The sequence below is a fragment of the Sus scrofa genome, chromosome 8 (genome assembly GCF_054392235.1).
Source record: "Sus scrofa isolate SSC_HxYL_T2T_F1_AM1 chromosome 8, Sscrofa_HxYL_maternal_Yorkshire_Landrace_v2.0, whole genome shotgun sequence".
NCBI lineage: Eukaryota > Metazoa > Chordata > Mammalia > Artiodactyla > Suidae > Sus > Sus scrofa.
This window is the reverse complement of record NC_139390.1, coordinates 71624943-71648755: the sequence shown is the minus strand read 5'-3', so window position 1 is coordinate 71648755 and position 23813 is coordinate 71624943. Positions and strand designations below refer to the sequence as shown.

The following is a 23813-nucleotide window of genomic DNA, read 5'->3' as shown; positions in this document are numbered from 1 at the left end:
CATATGCCACTGGCGCAGCCTTTTAAAAAGAAAGAAAGAAAGAGAGAGAGAGAGAGAGGGGTGGGGGGGGGAGAGAGAGAGAGAGAGAGAGAGAGAGAGACAACAAAAGACAAAAAAAAAAAAAAAGAAAGAAAGAAAGAAATTACCCTTTGCCCATTGGATACATTTTGATAGACAATAATTAGCTATACTGCTCTTCCCCAATTACTAAATGAGAATGTGACTCAAGTTAGGCACAAAGCATCTCCCTGAAATTTGAACTTGAGTGGAGGAACAAGAAAGGCTAACCAGATGATGCTTAGTACAAGTAATTGCCTCCTAGTCCCTGAAGGTTTTCTAGCCTTCCAGACATTCTGTGTGCTTCCTGTATTCTTAAAATAACTTATTTTCTGCTTAGGTTAGCCATAATTGGTTTCTCCTGCTTGAAACTGAAGGACCCCCCCCCCCACTTTAAAGCCAGAGAACTTAGCATCTTAATAGCTCATTGTAATAGGATAATTTACTTGGCTAGGAGTAACTGAAATGTCTTGCCACCCCCAAACCAGTATTTTTAGGCAAGTAAAATCAGGTTAAACTTGAATATCCCTGGTTATTTTAAGGAGGAAAAAGAATTCTCAAAATGACCACCTGGTTGAGGGGTAGGACTGGGGAGTATGAAAGATGAATGACTAATCCAGACTGTTAGCTTCCTGGGGACTGCTGGGGCTGATGACAGATAAAGGAACTTCCTGGGGACTGTTGGGGCTGATGACAGATAAAGGAGCCCTCAGGGCCAGAGGCGCATTCTTCCCTGATCTTGCTTCCAGCACTATTTATTTATTTATTTATTTATTTATTTATTTATTTATCTATTTATCTTTTTAGGACCACATCTGCAGCCTATGGAGGTTCCCAGGCTAGGGGTCGAATTAGAGCTGTAGCCACTGGCCTATACCACAGCCACAGCAATGCCAGATCCTTAACCCATTGAGCAAAGCCAGGAATCAAACCTGAGTCCTCACAGATGCTAGTCAGATTCATTTCCACTGAGCCACGACGGGAACTCTGCTTGCAGTCACTTTTATTTGGGCAATCCTTAAGCAATCTAGTTCTCGGTTTCCTCCATTAGAATTTTTTAAAAAGGAGGTCCTGTCGTGGCTCAGTGGTGAATGAATCCGACTAGGAACCATGAGGTTGCAGGTTCAATCCCTGGCCTTGCTCAGGGGGTTAAGGATCCGGCGTTGCAGTGAGCTGTGGTATAGGTTGCAGACTTGGCTCGGATCCCTTGTTGCTATGGCTGTGGTATAGGCCAGCAGCTACAGCTCTGATTAGACCCCTAGCCTGAGAACCTCCAAATGCCACAGGAGGGGCCCTGGAAAAGGCAAAAAGACAAATATATATATATATATATATATATATATATTTTTTTTTTTTTTTTTTTTTTTTTTTTTTTTTTAAAGCCCAGGCAGACATGGAAATGAGGACTGAGAAAGTCGGGTAGGCATTTGTGGCAAGGTTATCTGTGGGGTGTATGGAACAGCAGCAGCTTGTTCTTAGTCAAGCTTTACACTCTAAGGGTGATGGCCAGAACATCAGAAATTCCATACTATCCTCTCTTTCTCTGGTCCACATATTGGACCTGGAGCTAAGTTGTAGAGAAGACAGCACAAACCACTGGGAGGCCTGTCATTTCCATTGTAAGTGAGGGTGCTTTCCTGGCCCGTCCTCCCACCACTGCAGCCTCAGATCATAGATCTTTCCTTCCCCACATCCCACTCCTGAGGCCACATTGCTGCATTCTCATTGGTTGAGACCAGCATAAATACCAGCTCTTCCACCTGCATAATAAATGTTATCCCAGGATAATGATAAAGTTAGATGGTGTAAGCAAAATATTTGGCTTGGTGCCTAACATAGTAGTCAATGGTTATGATATTCTGCATCAGTTGGGGTAGGAGAGGAGTTGAAGACAAGAAAGAAAGACTTTCTCCACTGTGTTACTATGAAAGGGGAATTTCTGGAGTTCTCTGGTTGCTCAGCAGATTAAGGATCCAGGGTTGCCGCTGCTATGGCTCAGGTTACTGTTGTGGCACAAGAGAACTGCATGCCACAGGTGCAGCCACATAAAATGGGGGGTGGGGTGGGGTGAGGGATGGAATTTATGAACTTCTGCATGGTGGGTATTAGAGGACCAGGCACTCAAAGATTGTTTTCCCATTAGATATAATCACACTGGAATACTTACACACCTCTATGGAGTAGGTAAAACAGATGCTCAACACAAATATTTTTCTCACCCTGAGACAACTTTCCTGATACAGATTTCCAGAGAAAGAAAGAAGTAGAAAGAAGTGTTAGCAGATGGTCTACTACTCTGCCTCATTCATCTGCTCTTGCACTCACTTCTCGCCCTGGAGATGTGCCACCTTCAAGCACCCTCAACGTGGCTGTTTTTTTGTCAGCACTCTGTTCCTGGGCAAGGAGCCTGTTTTTCCACGTTATTGTACTCTATAAGGTAGGTTTGGGAGGAAACAGGAGGAAATTATTCAACAAGGAAATAGCTACTTACAGGTTTTTCCAATTCAATAGTATAGTTTTTTCCTACACTCATCACTTTGTAGTGCTTGATTCTTGGCAGGCTAAAATTTAAAACAAAAAAAAAGATTACTCTCCATTTGAGTATACTGTTGCGTCAAAGCAAACTAAAGTGAGTATAAAATATCACCTGTACAACAAAACTGTGTTCCCTTGATCCCATTTTTTGGGGGAGGAAAAGTGGTAGTTTTGTTTTTCTGTTTGTTTCCTATGTCTCTTTTTGGAGGGTTATACATTTTGGAGGGTTATAGGAAGCCTGGGTCACTGAGTGGATTAATGAGAAAAAATAATCAAGATGAAAAAAAGGAATCAAGAGCTAAAAATCAGGAGTTCCCACTGTGATGCAGCAGCTTAAGGAACTGGCATGGTCTCTGTGGTGGCACAGGTTTGATCCCCGGCCTGGTACAGTGGGTTAAGGATCCCCCATTGCTGCGGCTATGGCCTAAGTGGCAGATGTGACTAGGATTTGATCCCTGACCCAGGAACTTCCATATGCCGCAGGTGCACCAGTAAAAAGAAATGAAAATCTTATGGCAGAAACTATTTTTATAAATGCCAGTAATTTATAAAGCAGACATTATAAAACCTTGTACAGGCATTTATACATCAAATATACGTTCTCTATATTAAAAGCGAAGTAGAAAGAATTATTGAAAGTAAATCATTCTTCTTCACCTGATCACTGTTCCAAACAGAATGCCCTCAAAGGCTCTTCTTCCTACTAGCCCTATACCTCCTTGGATTTCTGCTAACTTCAGGGCTGACTTAGAGACATGTGAAATGATACATGTTGGGTATTAGGTGAACATGTAAGTGAGACTGTAAGTACAGCAGATGAACCCTAATGCTTCCTCTTCTCTAGTCACCCCATACTCTATAGGTTATTGCCATTCCAGACACATGGTATTTTATTGGCCAGAACTGCTAAGAACGAGGAGCACATTCAATTCAATTTTGTACCTCAGCTTTAGGCATACAACAAATATTTATAAAACTATTTTTAAATTATTAGGAACCCATCTCATAGTGCTGTTTGCTAGAACTAATTTATACTGAGAGCGGAAGTCAGTACGTTTGCCTTGATACAAAGGGCAGTATTGTCAGGACCAAGACTCTGACAATGTCGAAAAGTTAATAGCACTTGTTATGCATCCACTGCTTGAAAGACAAACGAATTCAACACCTGTGCAATTTGCAGAAGCCGCCTAAGCAAAATTGTATCAAGTTAAGTTTGTCTACAGGGCGCAATCTTTTTCATCCCCCCACCCTCTCCTCATTTACTATTATATCCAAATCTTCTCTTGATTGGATGTCACGTTGGAGAACAGCTAATACTTTTTCCAGTGTCTTACTCTAGAGCTTTATTCTCAAAACATGTGATAAAACCTAACCAAGCTTCTTCTCTCCTTAAAAGAAAAAAAAAAAAGTATTCCCTAGTGCTGAACCTTTAGGAATCAGTCAGTCACAGGCTGGCGAAGGAAACTAACTTGGATAGAAGAGAGATCTTCTTTTGGGGTGGGGTCAGCTCTGGCTTTAATTTTATCCCTGTGTGAAAAGACCTTTATAATCATAGATTTGAAAACTGTCACCACTTCCAATTAAAAAATTCCTTTATTCCTATGAAATAAGTGCTGATTATTCCTTGGAAGATTGATAGACAGCTTGAAGCACATGGCATTCATGACCAGATAGATTTGGGTTCAGATTCTGGTTCTCTTGTGTGAACTCTCTTGAGTTTCGTGTCTTCATCTATAAAATAGAGATGGTAATGCCTTTCTTCATGGGGCTGCTGCAAATTAATGTTTGAAAAGTCCTTAGTACAATGTCTGTCACGTATAGACACTCAGTAAATTATAACTATTTTTTACTAGTTTTTATTATTATTATTATTTTTTTTTTTTTAAGGCCGCACCTTTGGCATATGGAAGTTTCCAGGCTGCAAATCGGAGCTGTAGCCACTGGCCTACACCATAGCCACAGCAACACCAGATTTGAGCTGCATCTTCAACCTACACCACAGCTCATGGCAACACCAGATCCTTAACCCACTGAGCAAGGCCAGGGATCAAACCTGTGTCCTTATGGAATTCGTTTCCACTGAGCCATGAAGGGAACTCCCATAGTTTTTACTACTTTTCAAATGCACTGTTTTAACTTAGTAGTATCTGTAAGTCTCAGCTTCTTCACTTGTAAAACATGGAAAATACTGTCTTGGTTTTTATTGTGCCTGAAGGAAATGTTTATCAGGCACTCAACAGAGCACCCACAACGTACCCCGTAAGTGGGGACAATGATTGTTGTTAGTAGTAGTCATTATATCCTCCTCCTCCTCCTCCTCCTCCTCATCATCATCTAGGCAAAGGAAAAGCAACATAAGTGAGCAGGGTCTCCTTGACTAATAGGACTAAGTTCTGAGAAAGTTAGGTAGGAAAAAAAATTCCATTTATGTCAGTGATGAAACACATTGTCTCATTTTAGACCTGTGTTTTCTTTTGTCTTTTGTTTTTCCAAAGGAATAAATAAAGAAGGAAGAACTGTACTGATAAAATTTGCTATATTGAGGTTTCCTGATTATGACCTCAAAAAAGAAGTAACCAGTCTTTTAAAAAATGTGTGGCGTTAAATGTGGTTATAAATACTGTTTTTAGCTTCTGACCTCAATTTTTGCAGAGGAATGAATTGGGGTATTTTCTATTGCTTTCTTGGCTAGCTAATGGCTTTCCAAAGTGAATAGACTACTAGCTTGCTTTGTACACATAACAATTAAAAAAAAAAAGACAAATTACGAAGTTTGTCTAAAGAATAGATTTTTTTTTTTGGTTTTGTGTGTGTCTGTGTGTGTTTTTAGGGCTGCACCCACAGCATATGGAGGTTCCCAGGCTAGGGGTCCAATCAAAGCTGTAGCCCCAGGCCTACGCCACAGCCACAGCAACGAGAGATCTGAGCCAAGTCTGCGACCTACACCACACTCTTGGCAACACCAGATCCTTAATCCACTGAGCGAGGTCAGGGATCGAACCCACGTCCCCATGGATGCTAGTCGGGTTCTTTAACTGCTGAGCTGCGATGGGAACTCCAAGAATAGCTTTATGTCTTATGAATTGACATAGCTCTGGGCTGGGCAAAGGTGGATGATACTTCACACCTGGTAATTTGCACTGCATGACTTTTGCTTCTTCCTGAGAACTAGAATCTTTCCTCCCACATTTGATTTGTTAACAGATGGAGATCATTTTACTTTCAAGAACTGCCTTGTAAACCAGCTTGTCCTTTCGAGCCGTGTCTTTACCAGCCACGCTGGTCTAGACTTGTGTGGCTGGACATTTCTCCCACAACCTCTAAGAGAATGAATCGGTTTTGTGGGTAACACAGGTGCTGCCTAATGGTCTCGATATCTGCCAGAGTCTTTACCTTCAGTGCTACAGTCTCACAGGCTAAATTTCTACACCTCTCTACAATTGCTACTCTTTAAAATTAAGCAACCTGTTAAACAGAGGACATTAAATCCGGGCACTCTAAAAGACCTGTTTTGAGGCACTAGAGCACACATATAACAATCCTTAACATCATAGATATATCTGGCTCACAAGGAATATGTGTGCAAAAATAGTTAAACTTTTTTCTCAGCCACTTTCAGGTATCAACTATTCCCCAAAGCCTAAGTAAGCACACACTGATGCCGATGTTAGACTGCCCTAGTTTGACCATATTCTACCTCACTCCTTGCTTTCTAAACATAAACTTCTCAGGGGTAAGGCAGAGGGATGATTAGTTCTAGGAAATGTTATAAAATTTTATGACCATCAGCTGTATAAGCCTGAATTTCTACAAGAATTTAAACTGGAAATATGTTTACTAAAATTAGAACTATGTAACTTTGATATGAACTCCTTCGTCAGACTCTCTTTATGAGGTTAAATATAACTTAAACACAATAGGAGTAAAAATCACGATGTTAAATTCATATCCTGGAGTTCCTCTGTGCCACAGTGGGTTCAGGATCCAGTGTTGTCACTGCAGCGGCTCTGGTCGCTGCTGATCCGGAAATTTTTGCTGGGCATGGCCAAAAATGGAAAGAAAAAAAAAAGCATATCCTGAAGTATAGAAACTCATTGCATTTGGTCACAACCCAGACTTGCAGCAGAAATGCTGTTTATCTTTGTAGCTCACTCATATGGAAAATGCAAATCGAAAGTTGGACTAATTTAGACCATGTTAAAATAGATCTTCCTGCTGTTGTACAGGAAATATACAGTCTTTAAAGTGCCATTAGATCTCAGGATTTTGTTTGTTTCATGCACAGCAGTAGCACAGGGGTCACATGTAAATGGATCAAACGTGCAATCCAACCAAGAAGAGAATAGTGTGAAGGCCAAAAGTTAATCCCTTTCTTGTGTGATCTAATTTAACTTTCAAGCAGTTAGGTTAAACTTCTTTTTAGAAAATCTATGAGATAAATTTTAATTCACCTCTCCGGTTTTGTATATTCTTGTCAAAAAGGGAAGTAAATAAAGACAGTCTCTCTCTCTCTCTCTCTCTCTCTATATATATATATATATATACACACACACACAATGTGTGTATATATATACATATAATTTTTTTTTTAGGACTGCCCCCACGGCATATAGAGGTTCCCAAGCTAGGGGTCGAATCGGAGCTATAGCTCTCAGCCTATGCCACAGCCACAGCAACGCAGGATCCTAGCCGAATCTTCGACCTACACCACAGCTCACAGCAATGCCAGATCCCTAACCCACTGAGCGAGGCTAGGGATCGAACCTGCATCCTCATGGATACTAGTCAGATTTGTTTCTGCTACACCACAATGGGAACTCCAAGACAGTCTATATTTTACCTGATACTCAATTTCATAAACACTGAAAACAGACAAACTGGGCAGGATATACTAAACAAAAAATTTCTCTTTTCTCTCAGGAATCCTTCTAAGCTTGTGATACTTAATAGCAATTATAACTTTTATTTTTTCTGGATTTGTTTCAAGATAGCCAATTAAATTATAAATCAAGTAAGTTAAAACTGAGTAATCTGGAGTTCCCATCATATCTCAGTGGTAACGAATCTAACTAGGAACCATGAGGTTGCGGGTTCGATCCCTTGCCTTACTCAGTGGGTTAAGGATCTGGCATTGCCATGAGCTGTGATGTAGGTCACAGACGCAGCTTGGATCCCGAGTTGCTGTGGCTGTGGTGTAGGCCAGCAGCTATAGCTCTGATTAGACCCCTAGCCTGGGAACCTCCATATGCCGCGGGTAGGGGGAGGGCCTAGAAAAGACAAAAAAAAAAAAAAAAAAAAAAAAAAAAAAAAATCTCAAAAACTGAGTAATCTATGATATTCTACCATATTAGCTTAAAATTATTAATTCCAAATGTAAGCCTACAATAAACAGAAAAAATAATGAAACCACAAGATGGGTAAATTGACAGATATTCACTGGAAAAGTACACACACACATACACACAGACCCTCTTACTTAACACAGGATCAGGATCTGAATTACCTTCTAATGTTCTTGCCATCTATTCTGTGTACATGGCTCATGTATAAAGATAAGTCTCTGTTTCTATGAAGTAATTGACAAGGAGATGAAGCTTATGGGATTATGGCTCATATTAGCATTGCAGCTATATGCCATAATTTTAACTTTGTCCTGTAAGTGATAATTTTTCTCTTTACTGCCTCTATTCACTTGTCAGTGTTTTCATATTTAATCCATTTAGAATTATTGATATTTACATATGGATCAGTAGATAGATTCATTATGGATAGATATGTTATAGCTTTAAAAAGTAGAATATTATCCCCAGAAAGAATGGCAAATTCAAGAAAGTTCCATTTAAGCTTTTCTATGAAAGATGAGCATGTATTGCATATTTCACTTAGGATAAAAATTTGTGTATTTTAATTATATTATCAGTTGTAAAAGTGTTAACTAAGCCAGATTCTCTATTGAAATGTAAATTTTATAGACTCCGAGAGTTGGAATGGACTATAAAAGATGCAACCACCTTCATTACATACAAAAATCAACTTTTGTGTGTGTTATTGACTTTATCAACAGTAAGCCATTTCACTAGACATTATTAGCCTTGACAAGAGGCTCCTGAGTGGTTCTTTTTAGAGATAAGCCAGATAAAGTCACTTATTGACTCATGCCAGTTCCAGACCTCCATGTCATTTCCTCCAGTAACCTGGAGGAGTCAGAGCACTCAGCCCTGCCCCACCTCTGCAATCTCAACCCCTACCCTTTTCTCCTTGCTCGTTCCATTGCAGTCACACTGGCCTCTTGGTGTTGAACAAACCCAACTGTCTCCTGCCAATTTGCTGCCTGGGATGCTCTTGTCCTAGATCCTGGCATGGTTTGTTCCCTCACTTGCTTCAGGCCTCTGCTTAAATGTCAGCTAACAAAGTCGGCCTTCCTTGACCTCTCTGTATTAAAACAGCAACAGCAACCACAACCAGAAACAGTTTCTCTCTGTATCACCTCTGAGTTCCCATCTCTGTCATCCTGCTTTATTTTACTTCCATAGAGCTTATTACCATATACCTGATATTTTTAGTTATGTATTTATTTATAATCTATATCTCCTTATAAGAATATAGATGCCTTAAACCAGGGATATTGTTTTGTTCTCTGCTGTATCCTCAGTGCCTAAAATTTTACTTGGCTAATAGTTGCTCAATAAACATTTGTTGAATGAGTGAGAAAACAATAGAACTATATCCAGAACCAACGTTATGTCCTCATTTCCTATTACAAATACTAGTCCTGGCTGTCTTTAGCTTTGTTTATATAACACTCCCTACTCATTTATTGTGTTCACATTTTTAGCCCCACGTATCAGGTGCTGGTCTGAACTTGTATAACTTTACTTTCTAAAGTGGATACATGCTTTTAACAAGTCCATATATATATTAATTAAACATACTCTATATCCTGCCGGATGGTGATGGAGTAGTTTCTGCTGTCACTACCCGGCCTCAGGATCATATTTCCCAAGGAAGGGTTCTTCTCAAGCATCTCAGTTGCTTCTTTCCGGGACACTGTATAAAAACATCTGCAGAGGTGAGATAAAAAAACAGATCCTTTTTTTAACTGATGAAGATCATTACTTGAAAAGAATGTTACTAAAATAACTCAAAGAGCTGCAATTATTAATTTTTTCTTAAATTTCCCAGCTTTATTATTGCAGTTACTATGATAAAATTATAATTACTATTATTACAAGCCTGTGCCACTATGTGTGTCCTTATACTGAAGGCCCTCCTTCCGTCATTCCTCCAAAACCTCTTACTTTCAAAAAATTTTTTAATTTTTTTTTTTTTTTTTTTTTGCTTTTAAGGGCCACACCCACAGCATATGGAAGTTCCCAGGCTATGGGTTGAATTGGAGCTGCAGCTGCCAGCCTACACCACAGTCACAGCAACGCCAGATCCTAGCCATGTCTGCAACCTACGTCACAGCTCACGTCAATGCCAGATCCCTTACCCACTGAGCAAGGCCAAGGATCGAACCTGCGTCCTTATGGATACTAGTTGGGTTCATTACCACTGAGCCACAACGGGAATGCCAGAACCTCTTACTTTTTAAACACTGAGGACCTGAAAAGTTATCTGCTAATCTATATATATTTACCATTACCACTTGACAATCTAAGACAAGAATTAATAATGTATCTCCAGCATCGGTTTATAATAAACTTGGGTAAATATTTGTTGATGGTTTCTTTTCATTTCTCTGTATATGCTTCTCTTGTATGATCTCTGTTTTAAATAACTTATATTTAAGGGTATGTCAGAGTTCACTCCTTTTGGTATAATATGGCTTTCTAATGGCGTTGGTGGCATTTTTAGGTGTAAAATTTTTCAGAAAGCACTTCTAATTTTCTTGCCCTTCTTATTTTATAGTAAATATTGTAGTCAATGAAATGTGTATCTTTTTCAGCAGAAAAAAAATTGGCCGGATATGCAGTACTCTAAGATATTGAAAGAGAATATCTCTGAGTGGTGGGACCAGAAATGATTTTAATCTTTTTATTTATCTATAATAAACATGTATTACTTGTTTTATTGAGCAGAAAAGAAAAAGAAGCAGTCTTTGTGACTTGTAACCTATCGGTCCATTAGTTTTCACTGGTTTCTGTGGTGGCTGGCAGGTTTCAGCGGTTGTAGTACAGATAGAATATGCATCAGAACCTGATGTCTAAGATGGTACCAGGAGAATTTTCATTGACAGGAAGACCAAGATTCCAGGATTCACAGTCTTTTTTTTTTTAAATGATTTTTATTTTTTCCATTATAGCTGGTTTACAGTATTCTGTCAATTTTCTACTGTACAGCAAAGTGACCCAGTCACACATACATATATACATTCTTTTTCTCACATTATCCTCCATCATAAGTGACTAGATATAGTTCCCAGTGCTAGACAGTAGGTTCTCATTGCTTATCCATTCCAAAGGCAATAGTTTTCATCTGTTGGGTTCGCAGTCTTAATCACACCTTTCAACAATATGAGTTTAAAAAACAAATATAGGCTTTTGATGACTTCAGCATATTCTTTGCCTCTTCGTTCCTAACAACCCTCACCTACTTTACACTGTCTTCCTCAAAGCACCAGCTCAAGACTGCTCACTGATGGATCAATTGAATAAAACATTCCAATAGTTTAAATTTTTGCTATAATTTCCTGATAGAAGTTCAGTCAGCCATAGAGTTGCCTTGTTAAATATATTTATTTTTTTTCCTTCCTTCTACATAGAAATTTTTATTTAGGTTTGTTCTTTGGGAAGAAGTATCTATTTAGTCTAAAGATGTGGGTGGAAGGGGATTTCCCATGTGGTAAGTGGCTTGGTTCAGATCTGCATTTTACATTTTGTTGATATGACATAGAAAAGGAAATGTGGCATGTACTCGGAGGTATGCTGTGTATCCACAAGACAGCTTGTTGTCCCCGGTTTAATAAGTCCAATGACTAGCTCTCCCTGATAATTAGAAATTAATTTTAACTAATAAGTAAACTGGAGTTTATGGTGCACTTACTCTGGCATAGGGGTCAGCACATCCACATAATCTTCAGTTGGTTCCTTCCCTTTTTCTGGGGAGAAACTTGATATCTGCTCCATCTCAATCCTCCTTTTCTTTTCTCTCTCTAGGACTTCATGCAGTCTAATTACTTGCCCAGGAAGGAGTGACACGTGTAGGGGAACTGACAGCTGAAACCAATTAAAGCAGTAGGCAAATAAGAAAGAAAGCAGAGTAACTAACTGGTTTTAGCAAAGATGAACCTGTTCTAGTCCTGAGGGGTTTTGGTTACCTGACAGAAATGGATGGATAAAATCTTGAACAGAGGATTTTAAAATCTTAGAAATGCCTCTAAACCAACTAGAACCTGCACAGGGTGCATGATCTTCTTCTAAGAAACACTCCTTTTGGTCTGGTCCAAAGCAAAGTATACCCACCTAGCACCACAAGCTGAATCAGGTAACAACAAACCTCTCACTTTTCACTTTGAGCTCACTAGTTCTCGCTGCCAGGGAAGTCCTGGAGCACCTGCAAGTTGCCCAGCTATCCCACAGGTAACCTGGAATAAGCTCCACTGGCCACATGGCAACATGAGGTTGAGATGGAACTAATCATTAAATGATGGAAATCAGCACCCAGAGGTCTATATTTTGGTGTGCTCTTGTTTAAATTTCAAATTTTCACCCACACATTTGGGTAATGATACTGCTCTACTTATTAAAATTTTTTAAATTTTTTCTAGAGATATGTATGGATTGAGTCACCTATAATCTTCTGATCTATATTCATAGCCCTTATTTAGACTTAATTATGACCAGCTATGCACTCTTGAAAGTTATAGTCTGAATGGTAGAATATTTTTCTTTATGGGACATTACTAGCCTATACTTTAGGGCAGACTTGTTTGATTGTTATCTTGATCTCCAGAGTGGGTTGCAGGCTTTTCAGTGGGTTTATAAGAAAGTCCTTTGGAGTGAGGGAAGAAAACACTAGAACTTCATTTTCTATTTACACATTAACTTACTAGTTCTTATTATTGTTGATAGTTTATAACATAGGTGTATATACATATATGTATGAAATTTGAAATAAAAACTTACTAATAAGGGTACACCATCAAAAAAAGTTTAGAGATTATACTTATGGATAACTAACTAATAACCAGTAAGGCTATTTACTTTCCTTATTTACCAATCCAGAAAAAAAAAATAATAGAATGAGGGAAAACTAATGAAACATCTATTCCTTATTAATCGCCTATTCTGTCCCAAGCATTGTGCTATTGCAGATCCTCACAGCAATGCTATAAGGTAGGTTTTGTTATCCCTACTTTACAAATGAAAACAACAAGCTCAGAAAGATTAAGTAACTAGTCCAGGGTCACATAGCCAGAAAGGTGTAGAACCAGGACTCAAACTCCAGTTTAACTGGTTCAAAAGCAACATCTTTGCACTTTGAACTATAGTCTGTGTTTCTTTAACTTCTGCTAAATTCTCCTAATGAGGGCATGGTGTGACTGTACACATACACAGTGATCTAGGAACAACATTTATACAACACAACATTTGAGGCAACTTATCTTTTGGAAATTCATATGAATTTTATTAATTCTGTAATATAGCCATGTACATTTTAATTTTAAAAATAATGCTTTTGGAGTTCCTGTCGTGGCGCAGTGGTTAATGAATCCGACTAGGAACCATGAGGTTGTGGGTTTGATCCCCGGCCTTGCTTAGTGGGTTAACGATCCGGCTTGGCCGTGAGCTGTGGTGTAGGTCACAGATGTGGCTCGGATCCCGCGTTGCTGTGGCTCTGGCATAGGCTACAGCTCTGATTAGACCCCTAGCCTGGGAACCTCCATATGCCAAGGGAGCGGCCCTAGAAAAGGGAAAAAGACAAAAAATAAAATAAAATAAAATAATGCTTTTTATTCTAATCTTAAGGAAAAAAACTAAACCCAAATATCTTTGGCCAAAATGTCAAGTATAATCAGTATCCTAGGAAGACGCACTGCGGATTTTTTGCAGCAGTCTTAGTCTGCTCCTTGACACCTAATGGAAGCCCCTTGGGATACTTGTACTCCAGCGTCAGAAGAGCCAGGCCACAACAACAATGCCCCTCCACAACAGAGGGAGGGGATGTAGTTCCCCAGGACTTTCTCCCTCTCCCAAAGAGAATACATCTGTCACATCTCTAACGGGCCCACTCTTACACATGGTAACTTAACCTCCAATTTTACTTGATTTCTCAGAGAGAAAGAACGAGCATCCATAATCTTGCGAAAGTGCAGTGTTATTTTTTTTTTTTTTTTTTTTTTTTTTGTGACTGCAAAGCCTTTTACTTAGAAACTAGCTTTGGATAAAATCTATGTTTAACTGACCATAACAAACTTAGAGAGTTTTCATGTCCTCTAAGAGTATTAGAAAACCTGTGCTCTTTGGGAGGCTGGTTACCAAAGTACCTCATAATAGACAGTTACTACATGGCTTGCTTTAAAACAATGGTAGTTATCTTTCTGCAACAGTTACCTCTAATTTTTATCTCACTATTTGTCTCAGATAAGTTGCCAGAGTTGTACAGATAAGCATCCCTTTGTCTTAAGACTCACTAAACAAACGTTGAAAGGTGACTTTCATTTTGATGGTCTCTCCCTGTTATATTGTCTAATGTTATTCATAAAATCTATCTCGGCATTTTACAAATGTCTATTAAATGAATAAAAAAGGAATTGCATTGTAGAAGATGCTTTGTAAACTGCAAGTATCAGAATACACAAAGGACTGCTGTATCTAAAGGATATACACAAAAAGTAGATTATCCTCACCACCTGCTGTTCACTAGCTAGAATCATTGCCCTGTTGATTTTCTTCATAAGTTATCACAATTTTAAATTGTCTCATTTGTTTTCTTCTTTATTTTCTTTCTCCTTCCATTCACCCAATAAAACTAATATATTTCATGAGCAAGTATAAGGGTTTATATCTGTTCTTTTCAATTGCTATAACTTCATCCCCTTTCACTGCATCGTTCATAGTAAGTGTTCCATCAGTAAATATTTGTGGAATGAGTGAATCAGTCAAAAATAGTGTTGTTCCTACCTCTGTTACTGTGAGGATGAAGCCTCTCCATTCTTCCCCACTTTCTGTGTTCTCTGTCTAAAGATGAAGACAAAAACAAAGAAGAAAAGACACGAAAGATTATGAACGTTAACACTTTTATTAACCTCAACTAACTTTAGAATTTCATGATTGTTTTATAAGATTAAAATATACAAGTCATTAAAAACCAGCAAGTTGACAAAAATGCATATTTTTCTATTGAAGCACTATTTCAAAAAGTTATTTGTATTTTTAAAACCACCTAAAATCTGTTAAAAGGGAGAAACAGTTCATTTTCTCTTTTGCTTAGAACTGTTAATGTGTATTTGTTATGAAATATTTCAATACTCTTATTTTGTCAGAAGACAGAAGTATGAGATTTAATACGTTTGCTTTTTAAAATTGTGTACATTTACTTCAAAAGATTCAAAGGTTAGCGTACTTATTTCTGCAGGATGTCATTTCATGGTCACTCCTCCCGTTGACATTTAACACTAACTGGCTTTAAGTTTGGGGCAACCAGGTAAGACCAATGTAGTTACTTCCAGTTACCAGCGTGGTTGTAAGTTACCTTAGAAACTTCCAATGCTTAGCTCTAAATACTAATAGCCAGCATTTATTAGCTTCTGTTCTATGTGCTTCATATGTATTAACAAATTTAATCTTCCTAACAGCTCTGCCTGTTTTTTTGTTTCTTTGTTTTGATTTTTACAGATTCGTTCATTTAACAGATACTCATTGAATACCTTTTTGTGCTGGGCACCGTTCTAGGAGCTGATTTATATCAGAGAACAAGACAAAAATCCTAGTTCTCATAGAGTTTAGGGTCTAGCAAGGAACAATAAATAACAAACATAAGAGTGAATGTTATAGTGTCAGATGAAAATATATGAGAAAATAATATGTACAGCAGAATTAAGAGAGATTGGGAATGCCATTAGGGATTAGGGGAGGGGAAGAAGCGTTGCAATTTTAATAAAGTAGTCCAGGTGGGCCTCAATATGAGGCTTTACTCAGTAACAGTAAAGACTTACCTCTGGGTGAGGAAACCAGGGCAGTAAGGAGTTTCTCAATTACACACTAACAAATAAACAGCCAGAGTTCAAATACAGACATGTGACTCCAATCTTGTGCTCTAAGCCACCACATCAGAATCATCTAGAGAGCTTGCTCAAGACACAGATTCAGAGGCTCAGGTTTAAGAGTGAGGCCTTAGATTTCCTAAGTACCAATGATTCCTGATATACTATCTTGACGACCAGTGCTTTCAAGATCAAGTCCAACTACATCTTATTCAATTGCAAGTTATTCTTTTTATGTGTAGTTGTTGGTTGACTTTAATTGGCTCACTTTCGATGCCAATCCAAGAAAAATTTTTTTTCCCATATAGATGCTGAGTATGCAGTGGTGTGTTTTAACAAACAGATCTCTGCCTGTGTGGAGTTTGGGGTTTTATGAGATTAATTCCATATTTCACAAATTGTGTATATCTAATATACAGTTGGCATTCATATTTTCTAATTGTCTCGAAATATTCTTTATAGTTTTGTTGTGTTTTGTTTTCTCATCCAGTATCCAATACAGGATCACATATTGCATTTAGTTGTCATGACTCTGTAGTTTAATGAAATGGGAACAGGCGTCCAGTCTTTCTTTGGCTTTTATTACACTGGCTTTTTTGAAGAGTATGGACCAATTGCCTCAAAGAATATCAATTTGTGAAATATGAGTTTGTCTAATTCAGTGATTCCAAACATATATTATGTTGGCTGTGTCTCAGAATCATCTGGACACTAGGCGAATGCCAAGTTTTCGAATGCCAATTCAGGAACAACTTTCTAAAAACACCAGGTGGGATGGATCCCTGACTTTGTCAGGGGACAAAAGTATATGGTTTCAATGTGCTTGTATACTAAACAGTGAACATGCCCTTTCCAATCCCTATTTAGAAAACCATAGTTCTTGGCAAAAGGCGAGAAATATTAACAAAGATAAGACTTGGCACTCCTCTTACAATTCCTCTACCTCGACCACTGGGTTTTGAAGAGGTGAATGCTATTCATAACCACAACTCATTTCAGATGAATATCTTCTCCCCACTCACCTTCAATTGCACTTCCTCTTTTGGCAAAATAAGGGTGAACTTTGCACAATTCTTTTCAGTTGAATTCTGGTCAGTAAGGCATGTGAGGTCTATTATGTCTAACTTGTCAGTATACTGCAAAGATAAAGGGAAATCTCATTAATTTATTTCAGGCGTAATGTGTATTAGTTCGACAGAAGATAAGCAATGTCTTCCTTTTAGCTTATTTGTGTTTGGCATGATATCCCGGTTTTTGAGACCCCTTCCGAACCCAGAGGACATTTGGAAATGTATTATATTGTGGTGGGCTTGACTGGCTCACATAGTTTTGCAAAAGCCAATTGTTAGATTTTCAGGAATTGTGCAAGCCACTTGTTAAAAATAGCCATTATTAAAAATTAAATTATATAAACATAAGTAAATAAATCATATTAACAAGAAAGGCAATTCAAATTCAAATTCGTCATTTTCTGGTTGTATTACTACATAGCATTCTCTGTGCTCTTGTGTTTATTTACATCTTCATTTCTATCCTCTACTTTTCTTTCCAACTCCATGTTCAGTGAGGTAACATTGATAGGGTGAAATTGGCCATGTTGGGAATTTTTACACTGTGGAAATTGGTAAATCTTATGAGTTGCAAATTAGGGCTTGATTTATTGTTTTGTTAATTGTCCAAGGGGCCAGCGAATTTTTTCTACAAAGGCTAGGTATTAAATATTTTAGGCTTTGTGGTCCATATACAATCTTTGCTGCAAATTTTTGTTCTTTTTTTTTTTTAACAACACCTTAAAAATGTGAAAACCGTTCTTAGCTCATAAGCTGTACAAAATAAGGCCACAGGCCAAATTTGGCTCAGGGGCCACAGTTTGCTGGCCTCTGGTCTAGATTTCAGAAAGTGAAAGAGAAAAATGTCAATAATGCAGACGCAGTTTTAAAATGTATTGTGTCTGAAGCTTTTTCATCGTAAACAGGACCAAAAATGACAAAATAGTTAATAATTCAAAATTATTATGTCATTCAGCAAAGAAGTTGTTCATATCATTGACAAATAGGTGATGTTCTGACATACATAATTGTTGCCTTACTTTACTCTTACTCATTAATGTAAACAAGAACATTGACCAATATTCATGTCGTATAGGATACTTAATGATAATAAAGTTACTAGGGAAATAGCAGATTGGAAAACAACTCCATTTGTCAAATCATGACTGAATTGTAATCATACTTGGCTATGAACACAGGTTCAGAAAACTCAACATAAGAATTCCTATGTGGCTCAGCGAATTAAGTACCCTGTGTTATCACTGTAGTGGCTTGGGTCACTGCTGTGGCACGGGTTTGATCCCTGTCCAGGGAACTTCTGCATGCCTTGGGTGTAGCTTAAAAAAAAAAAGAGGAAAAATCAACAGAAGTATCCTATGAGAATCAATTGCCTATATGGAAGTTCAGTAAACAGTATTGTATATTTTTAACTGTATTTTTTAAAATGTGTACTACATAGTCTTTATATCAGTGATATTTATAATAAATATAATATTATGTATATATATATATGTTCATACACCATTTTTTCTAGAAAGCCATTGTTCAATATTTACCACTGGTTATGAGGATCCTATTAAGAAATTTCTATCTTATTCCAGGATAATAAAAATATTTCTTTGAGCAATTGGTCTGTACAAACTGATCTGTATGCAACTGGCCAGACTTGCTCTGCAGTATTAGAAAAATTAGAACCATCTTTAGTAAGTGTAGTGGGGTTTATAGAATCATTTTTTTCTAAATCAGCCTAATTCTTGACTTATTTTTATCTCCTTTCATTTTCTTCTCTGTTATGCCCAATATAACTTACTTTACTATATTCCTATAAGTATACTTATTCTAGTTTTCTGAATAAGGTAAGGCACAAAAATAAGTAACTACATTTTTTTCTAGAGCTATCCCTGTATTGATGAGGTTGACAATAAGTTTGGGTTGACCTATTTATTTTCAATGAACAAAAGCAATTAAAAATGGAATGAGAGGTAGAAGGGAAAGAGGACAACATTTTAAACAGCACAAGAATCTTGTTCTGATAAATTGTCTAGATCAAGCTAAGTGAATTTTGCTGAGACAATGGAGGAAGCAACAGAGGAAGAAGTGTGGAGTTAGATAGAGTGCCGTAAGCTGATCTGTTGATTAGAAGAAAGGAAGTCATATCTTTTTGTTTTTAATTGTAGTATTGAAAGAGCCTTAAAGGTCATCTGTTTAATCTAGCTGCCCTCGGATGCTTGAAAGTCCCCCAGGGTATATTCGTCCATGTAACTTTCTAGCTTGTTTTGGGGCATCTCGAACATGGAATTCATACATCCTATGCAGCTCTGCCTTTAGCAAGATTTTTCTTGTTTAAGCCACAGCTTTTCTCCAGGTAATTTCCATCCATGGGTCCTAGTTCCTTTTTTCTGGAATAAGTCTAAACAAATTCAGTGATTCTTTCACATGACCTCCCAACAGCTTTTCACTTATTTATTTATTTATTTATTTTGGTCTTTTTTAGGGCCGCACTTGCGGCATATGGAGTTCCCAGGCTGGGGGTCTAATCAGAGCTGTAGCCGCCGGCTTATGCCAGAGCCACAGCAACGCAGGGATCCGAGTCGCATCTGTGACCTACACCACAGCTCACGACATCTCCGGATCCTTAACCCACTGAGCAAGGCCAGGGATCGAACCTGCAACCTCATGGTTCCTAGGTGCATTCATTAACCACTGAGCCACGAGAGGAACTCCAGCTTTTCACTAATTTAAATGCAGCTTTGAATTATTCCCTACCTATAAGCTACGTATCTACAGTTTTCACTTATTCTAACCCTGGGCTTTCTCCTGAAACTATCACACACACCCCCCCCCCCCCAAAAGTCTGCATCTTCTTTTAGCAAATTGGTAAATGGGCAATTCCATAGCATTTGATTCAAACAGTCTCTTCATGGCATGGTGGTTAAGAATACTGGCTCAGGAACAAGATCTGGGTGTACCCCTTTCATAAGCTGTCTGATCTTGGAAAATTTTTTAATCTTTAACCTTGACTGTTCTCTATAAAGTAGAGATTAAAATAGTACCCACTCTGCAGGATTGTTGTGAGAATTAAATGTGATGATACGTATAAAATGCTTGAATGCTTACCATGTGCCAGCTACTCTCTTAGGTCCTTACACTCTCCTGAGTCCTTTTACTTACTATTGCGTTTAATTTTTTGATAACTTTATGAGATAGTCTATGATTTCATTCTAATGTTGAACTGAACCATGGTGGTAGAGATCTTTTATTTGCTCCTCTAGAGTCACTTCTGTCCCTTCACCACCCAACCCTGTGCACCAGGAGCAGGAACAATTTGGACTGCATGAAACCTTTCTTAACCTCTGACTTCCTGTTGGATGGGACCGCTGGTAAACATGCAGATCAGAAGAGGGAGTGGATGAGGTCAGGTATTTATTATTCTACGCAATTGCTTCCTCTGTCAAAAAGCATGCTCTTTTCACAGCAGGCATCTTCATGCAGCTCTCCTATGACTCTCCCACTCTTCCCTTTACTCCTAGATGTGGTCATGGGGCGCTGTTACAAAGCCTCAGGGTGCTGTGCTTTTCCTATGTCCTGTCCACTGCCCTGAATATAGCATCTTCAGTAAACTCTCTTCAAATTTCCCAATTTGAGAAGTCATCTGTTTCCCATCAGTACCTTATCCTACACTGAGACACAGAGAAGTAAAAAGACGAAGGTCACAAATGGCGCTGTGAATAGTTGCAGGACTAGTACAAAAACCTAGGGAATCTACTTAAAGACCAGACTCTGGGGAATTCCCGTCATGGCTCAGTGGTTAACAAATCCAACTAGGAACCATGAGGTTGCAGGTTCGATCCCTGGCCTCGCGCAGTGGATTAAGGATCCGGCACTGCTGTGAGCTGTGGTGTAGGTTGCAGAAGTGGCTCGGATCTGGCGTTGCTGTGGCTGTGGCATAGGGCGGCGGCTACAGCTCCGATTAGACCGCTAGCCTGGGAATCTCCATATGTGGTGGATGCGGCCCTGGAAAAAGACAAAAAAAAAAAAAAAAAGACCAGACTCTCAGGTACTAAACTGTACCTCCTCTTGCCATGTAAGTAAAAAGTAACTATTAATTCTCTCATGTATGTGTATTATTCCAGGTTTAGACCAGGGTCTTTTATATTTTCACTGACATCACTGGCACAACAGAGAAATTAATTCTATTAAAATGTATTATGGTATTTGAAAATACCTTAGTATAAATCTTATCTGTCCAGAACACTGGTGAAAGATGACTTTTTTTTTTTTAAATGACTTCTGGTTAGTTTACCATGAATGGTGCTGAAATGCCTGCAGGTGGAATACATCACACCAGCCCTTTTTCTGTATCTTTCATTAGATCTGTTATGTAACAGAGATGGTCTAAGAAGTGTGGGCTACTACATCCATGGTTTAAAATGTATATTTAAATGAGTTACTGGTTCATAAAGTCTTTTATGAACATAGCACTCCAAAGTAGGTATGCATTTGCTACTAAAATGCTACATGTTATTTGTGGGAAAGAAATTACAAACACAATCAGTTTTCAATTTTTTTGTGGACAAATTGAAATATAAATCAGTTGTTTAAGAGTAATAAAAATAAAGAACATCAGAATCTCTTATTTTTGTCCTCACGTGTGAGCATTTAGAGGTCCTATCTGATGGAGTGTGTTCGTGTCTTTCTAGAAAAATCAAATTGTGACATATTGTATGTTGTGAAGCTTTGGGAATTAGTTAGTTCCCTTTAGAGTAGAACTGCATGCTGCAGCAAGATTGAAAGTGAGGGAAATTAAAGCCATCGCTTGGTAGAAGGCAATTTGAATCCAGACAGCTAACTAAAACTTTCACTTTTCAATTAAGTTTTTATTATCGGGATCAGAAAGAAAAGAATGCAAAGGTTAATACATGAGTCCATCCCTTCTACTGAGTTGCCCAGGAAATTTTACCATGGTTCTTGTAATTGATAGCCCTCACAGATACAAATGTCCTCATTTAACTTGGTTATACTACAACATCTTCACTCTTGGAAGACAGAAAATGAATAATAAACTACATGACAAGTGTTTATTGGGAAAACATTAAATCAGCTGCACATGTGTACTTACTATTGTACTCTTTTTGTCAGTGTAAAAGAAAAGTGTAGTTCCTCTCAACTCCGTCCAATAATGTTTATACTCCTGCAGGAAAAGAATCATAAGCATCATTTCATTAGTCTATATTCAACTGTTTTCCTATTGCTAGTTTCTTTTGTAACTTTATTTTTTTAATGGCCACATCCACAGCCTATGGAAGTTTACACACCAGGGACTGAATCTGAGCCACAGATGTGGCCTAACCCATAGATGCAGCAATGCTGGATCTGATCCTTTAACCCACTGTACTGGCCAGGATTGAACCCATGCCTCTGTGGTGACCTGAGCCTTTGGAGACTCAACCCACTGTGCCATGGCAGGAACTCCTCCTTTGTAACTTTCTTAGTTGCTTTGGGATAGAAGTTTCTTCTATATCCTGAGATAAATCACCTACTTTATTTTTTCTTTTTAGGGCTGCACCAGTGGCACATGGAAGTTCCTGGGCTAGGAGTCAAATTGGAGCTGTGCCCTATGCCACTGCCACAGCAACACCAGATTCAAGCTGCATCTGTGACACGTACTGCAGCTTGCAGCAAGGCTGGATCCTTAACCCACTGAGTGAGGCCAGGGATCAAACCCACATCCTTATGGATACTAGTGGGATTCTTAACCTGCTAAGCCACAACAGGAACTCCCTCACCCACTATTTATGGCTTAATTTTACAATTAATTATTGGTTAAATCCTTCACAACTTAGTGAATTAAATTTTACATTTAATTATTTGTTAAATCCTTCACAATATACACAATTTAGTATGACATGTGAGGAGGAATGTAATTTGATTAGTGTTTAAATAGATCATTTTCTAAAACTTTCCTCATTGATTTAAGGTGTATGACTTTTTATGCAATTTCAGTGGAAGCTTGCACCTGTAAGAGGGGCCAAAGAAGGGGCCAGGTTAGGACAAGCATTCAATATCTACCACACCTACCTTCTAAGACTCTTGAAAGTATTGCATGAGTTAATACATACAAATCACTCACCGCAGTACATGGATCATAGTTTAGATTCAATAAATGTATTTATATAAGTCAAAGAAATACAAGCAATTGATAACACAGAGTTGAAATTTTTTTTTTGTCTTTTGTATTTTTTTTAGGGCTGCACCCCCAGCATATGGAGTTTCCCAGGCTAGGAGTCAAATCAGAGCTGTAGCTGCTGGCCTACACCAGAGCCACAGCTACATGGGATCTGAGCTGCATCTGTAACCTACACCACAGCTCGCAGCAATGCCAGATCCTTAACACACTGAGCGAGGCCAGGGTTCGAACCCACAACCTCATGGTTCCCAGTTGGGTTCGTTTCTGCCGTGCCACAACGGGAACTCCAAAGTTGAATTTTGAGGTTCAGATTTCATTCATGTGGTGAACATTTCATTATTAATACATTCACGTTATTATGAGTTCTGTAGAAATACAGTTTTTTTAAGTTTAAAATATTTAAATAACCTGGTCAGACTCTCAATCAAGTGAAAGTCTATTTGATAGCCTCCTGCTGTTACCTCCTAGATTGTTGAGGATTGAATGGAATATTAATGTATGTAAAGCAAAGGACCTGGGACATAGCACGTGTTCCATCAGTGTTGGCCAGAGGTGGGTAAAAGCATTGCCTCATCATTCACATTACTAACAGGTACTTCACATTTTTAATCATCCATAAAATAATACTCTATCCACATGGTGATTTGTATGTATAACTGTGGTGGCATCTGAAAATCTCTAGGAGTTCCGGTCGTGGTGCAGCGGAAATGAATCCGACTAGGAACCATGAGGTTGCAGGTTCAATCCCAGGCCTTGCTCAGTGGGTTAAGGATCCTCC

At 38.4% G+C, this 23813-nt stretch overlaps 1 protein-coding gene across 9 annotated transcripts in view; it reads right to left on the bottom strand.

Annotated features, from left to right (window-relative positions):
• Positions 1-23813, bottom strand: part of STAP1 (signal transducing adaptor family member 1) — a 60836-nt gene that overhangs the window by 31152 nt on the left and 5871 nt on the right. For 2 of the 9 annotated variants that reach the window (XM_084972410.1, XM_003129044.6), the window contains exons 2-7: positions 21968-22039; positions 16822-16935; positions 14718-14774; positions 11638-11810; positions 9525-9653; positions 2549-2618 (exon numbers count right to left, since the gene is read on the bottom strand). In XM_084972410.1, coding sequence (XP_084828536.1) covers positions 2549-2618; positions 9525-9653; positions 11638-11810; positions 14718-14774; positions 16822-16935; positions 21968-22039 — 615 coding nt within the window. Of the gene's footprint in view, positions 1-2548; positions 4364-5381; positions 7217-8533; positions 9654-11637; positions 11811-14717; positions 14775-16821; positions 16936-21967; positions 22040-23813 lie in introns of those variants that run through there. The other 7 variants (XM_084972411.1, XM_021101391.2, XR_014812620.1 and 4 more) reach the window with 6 other exon arrangements.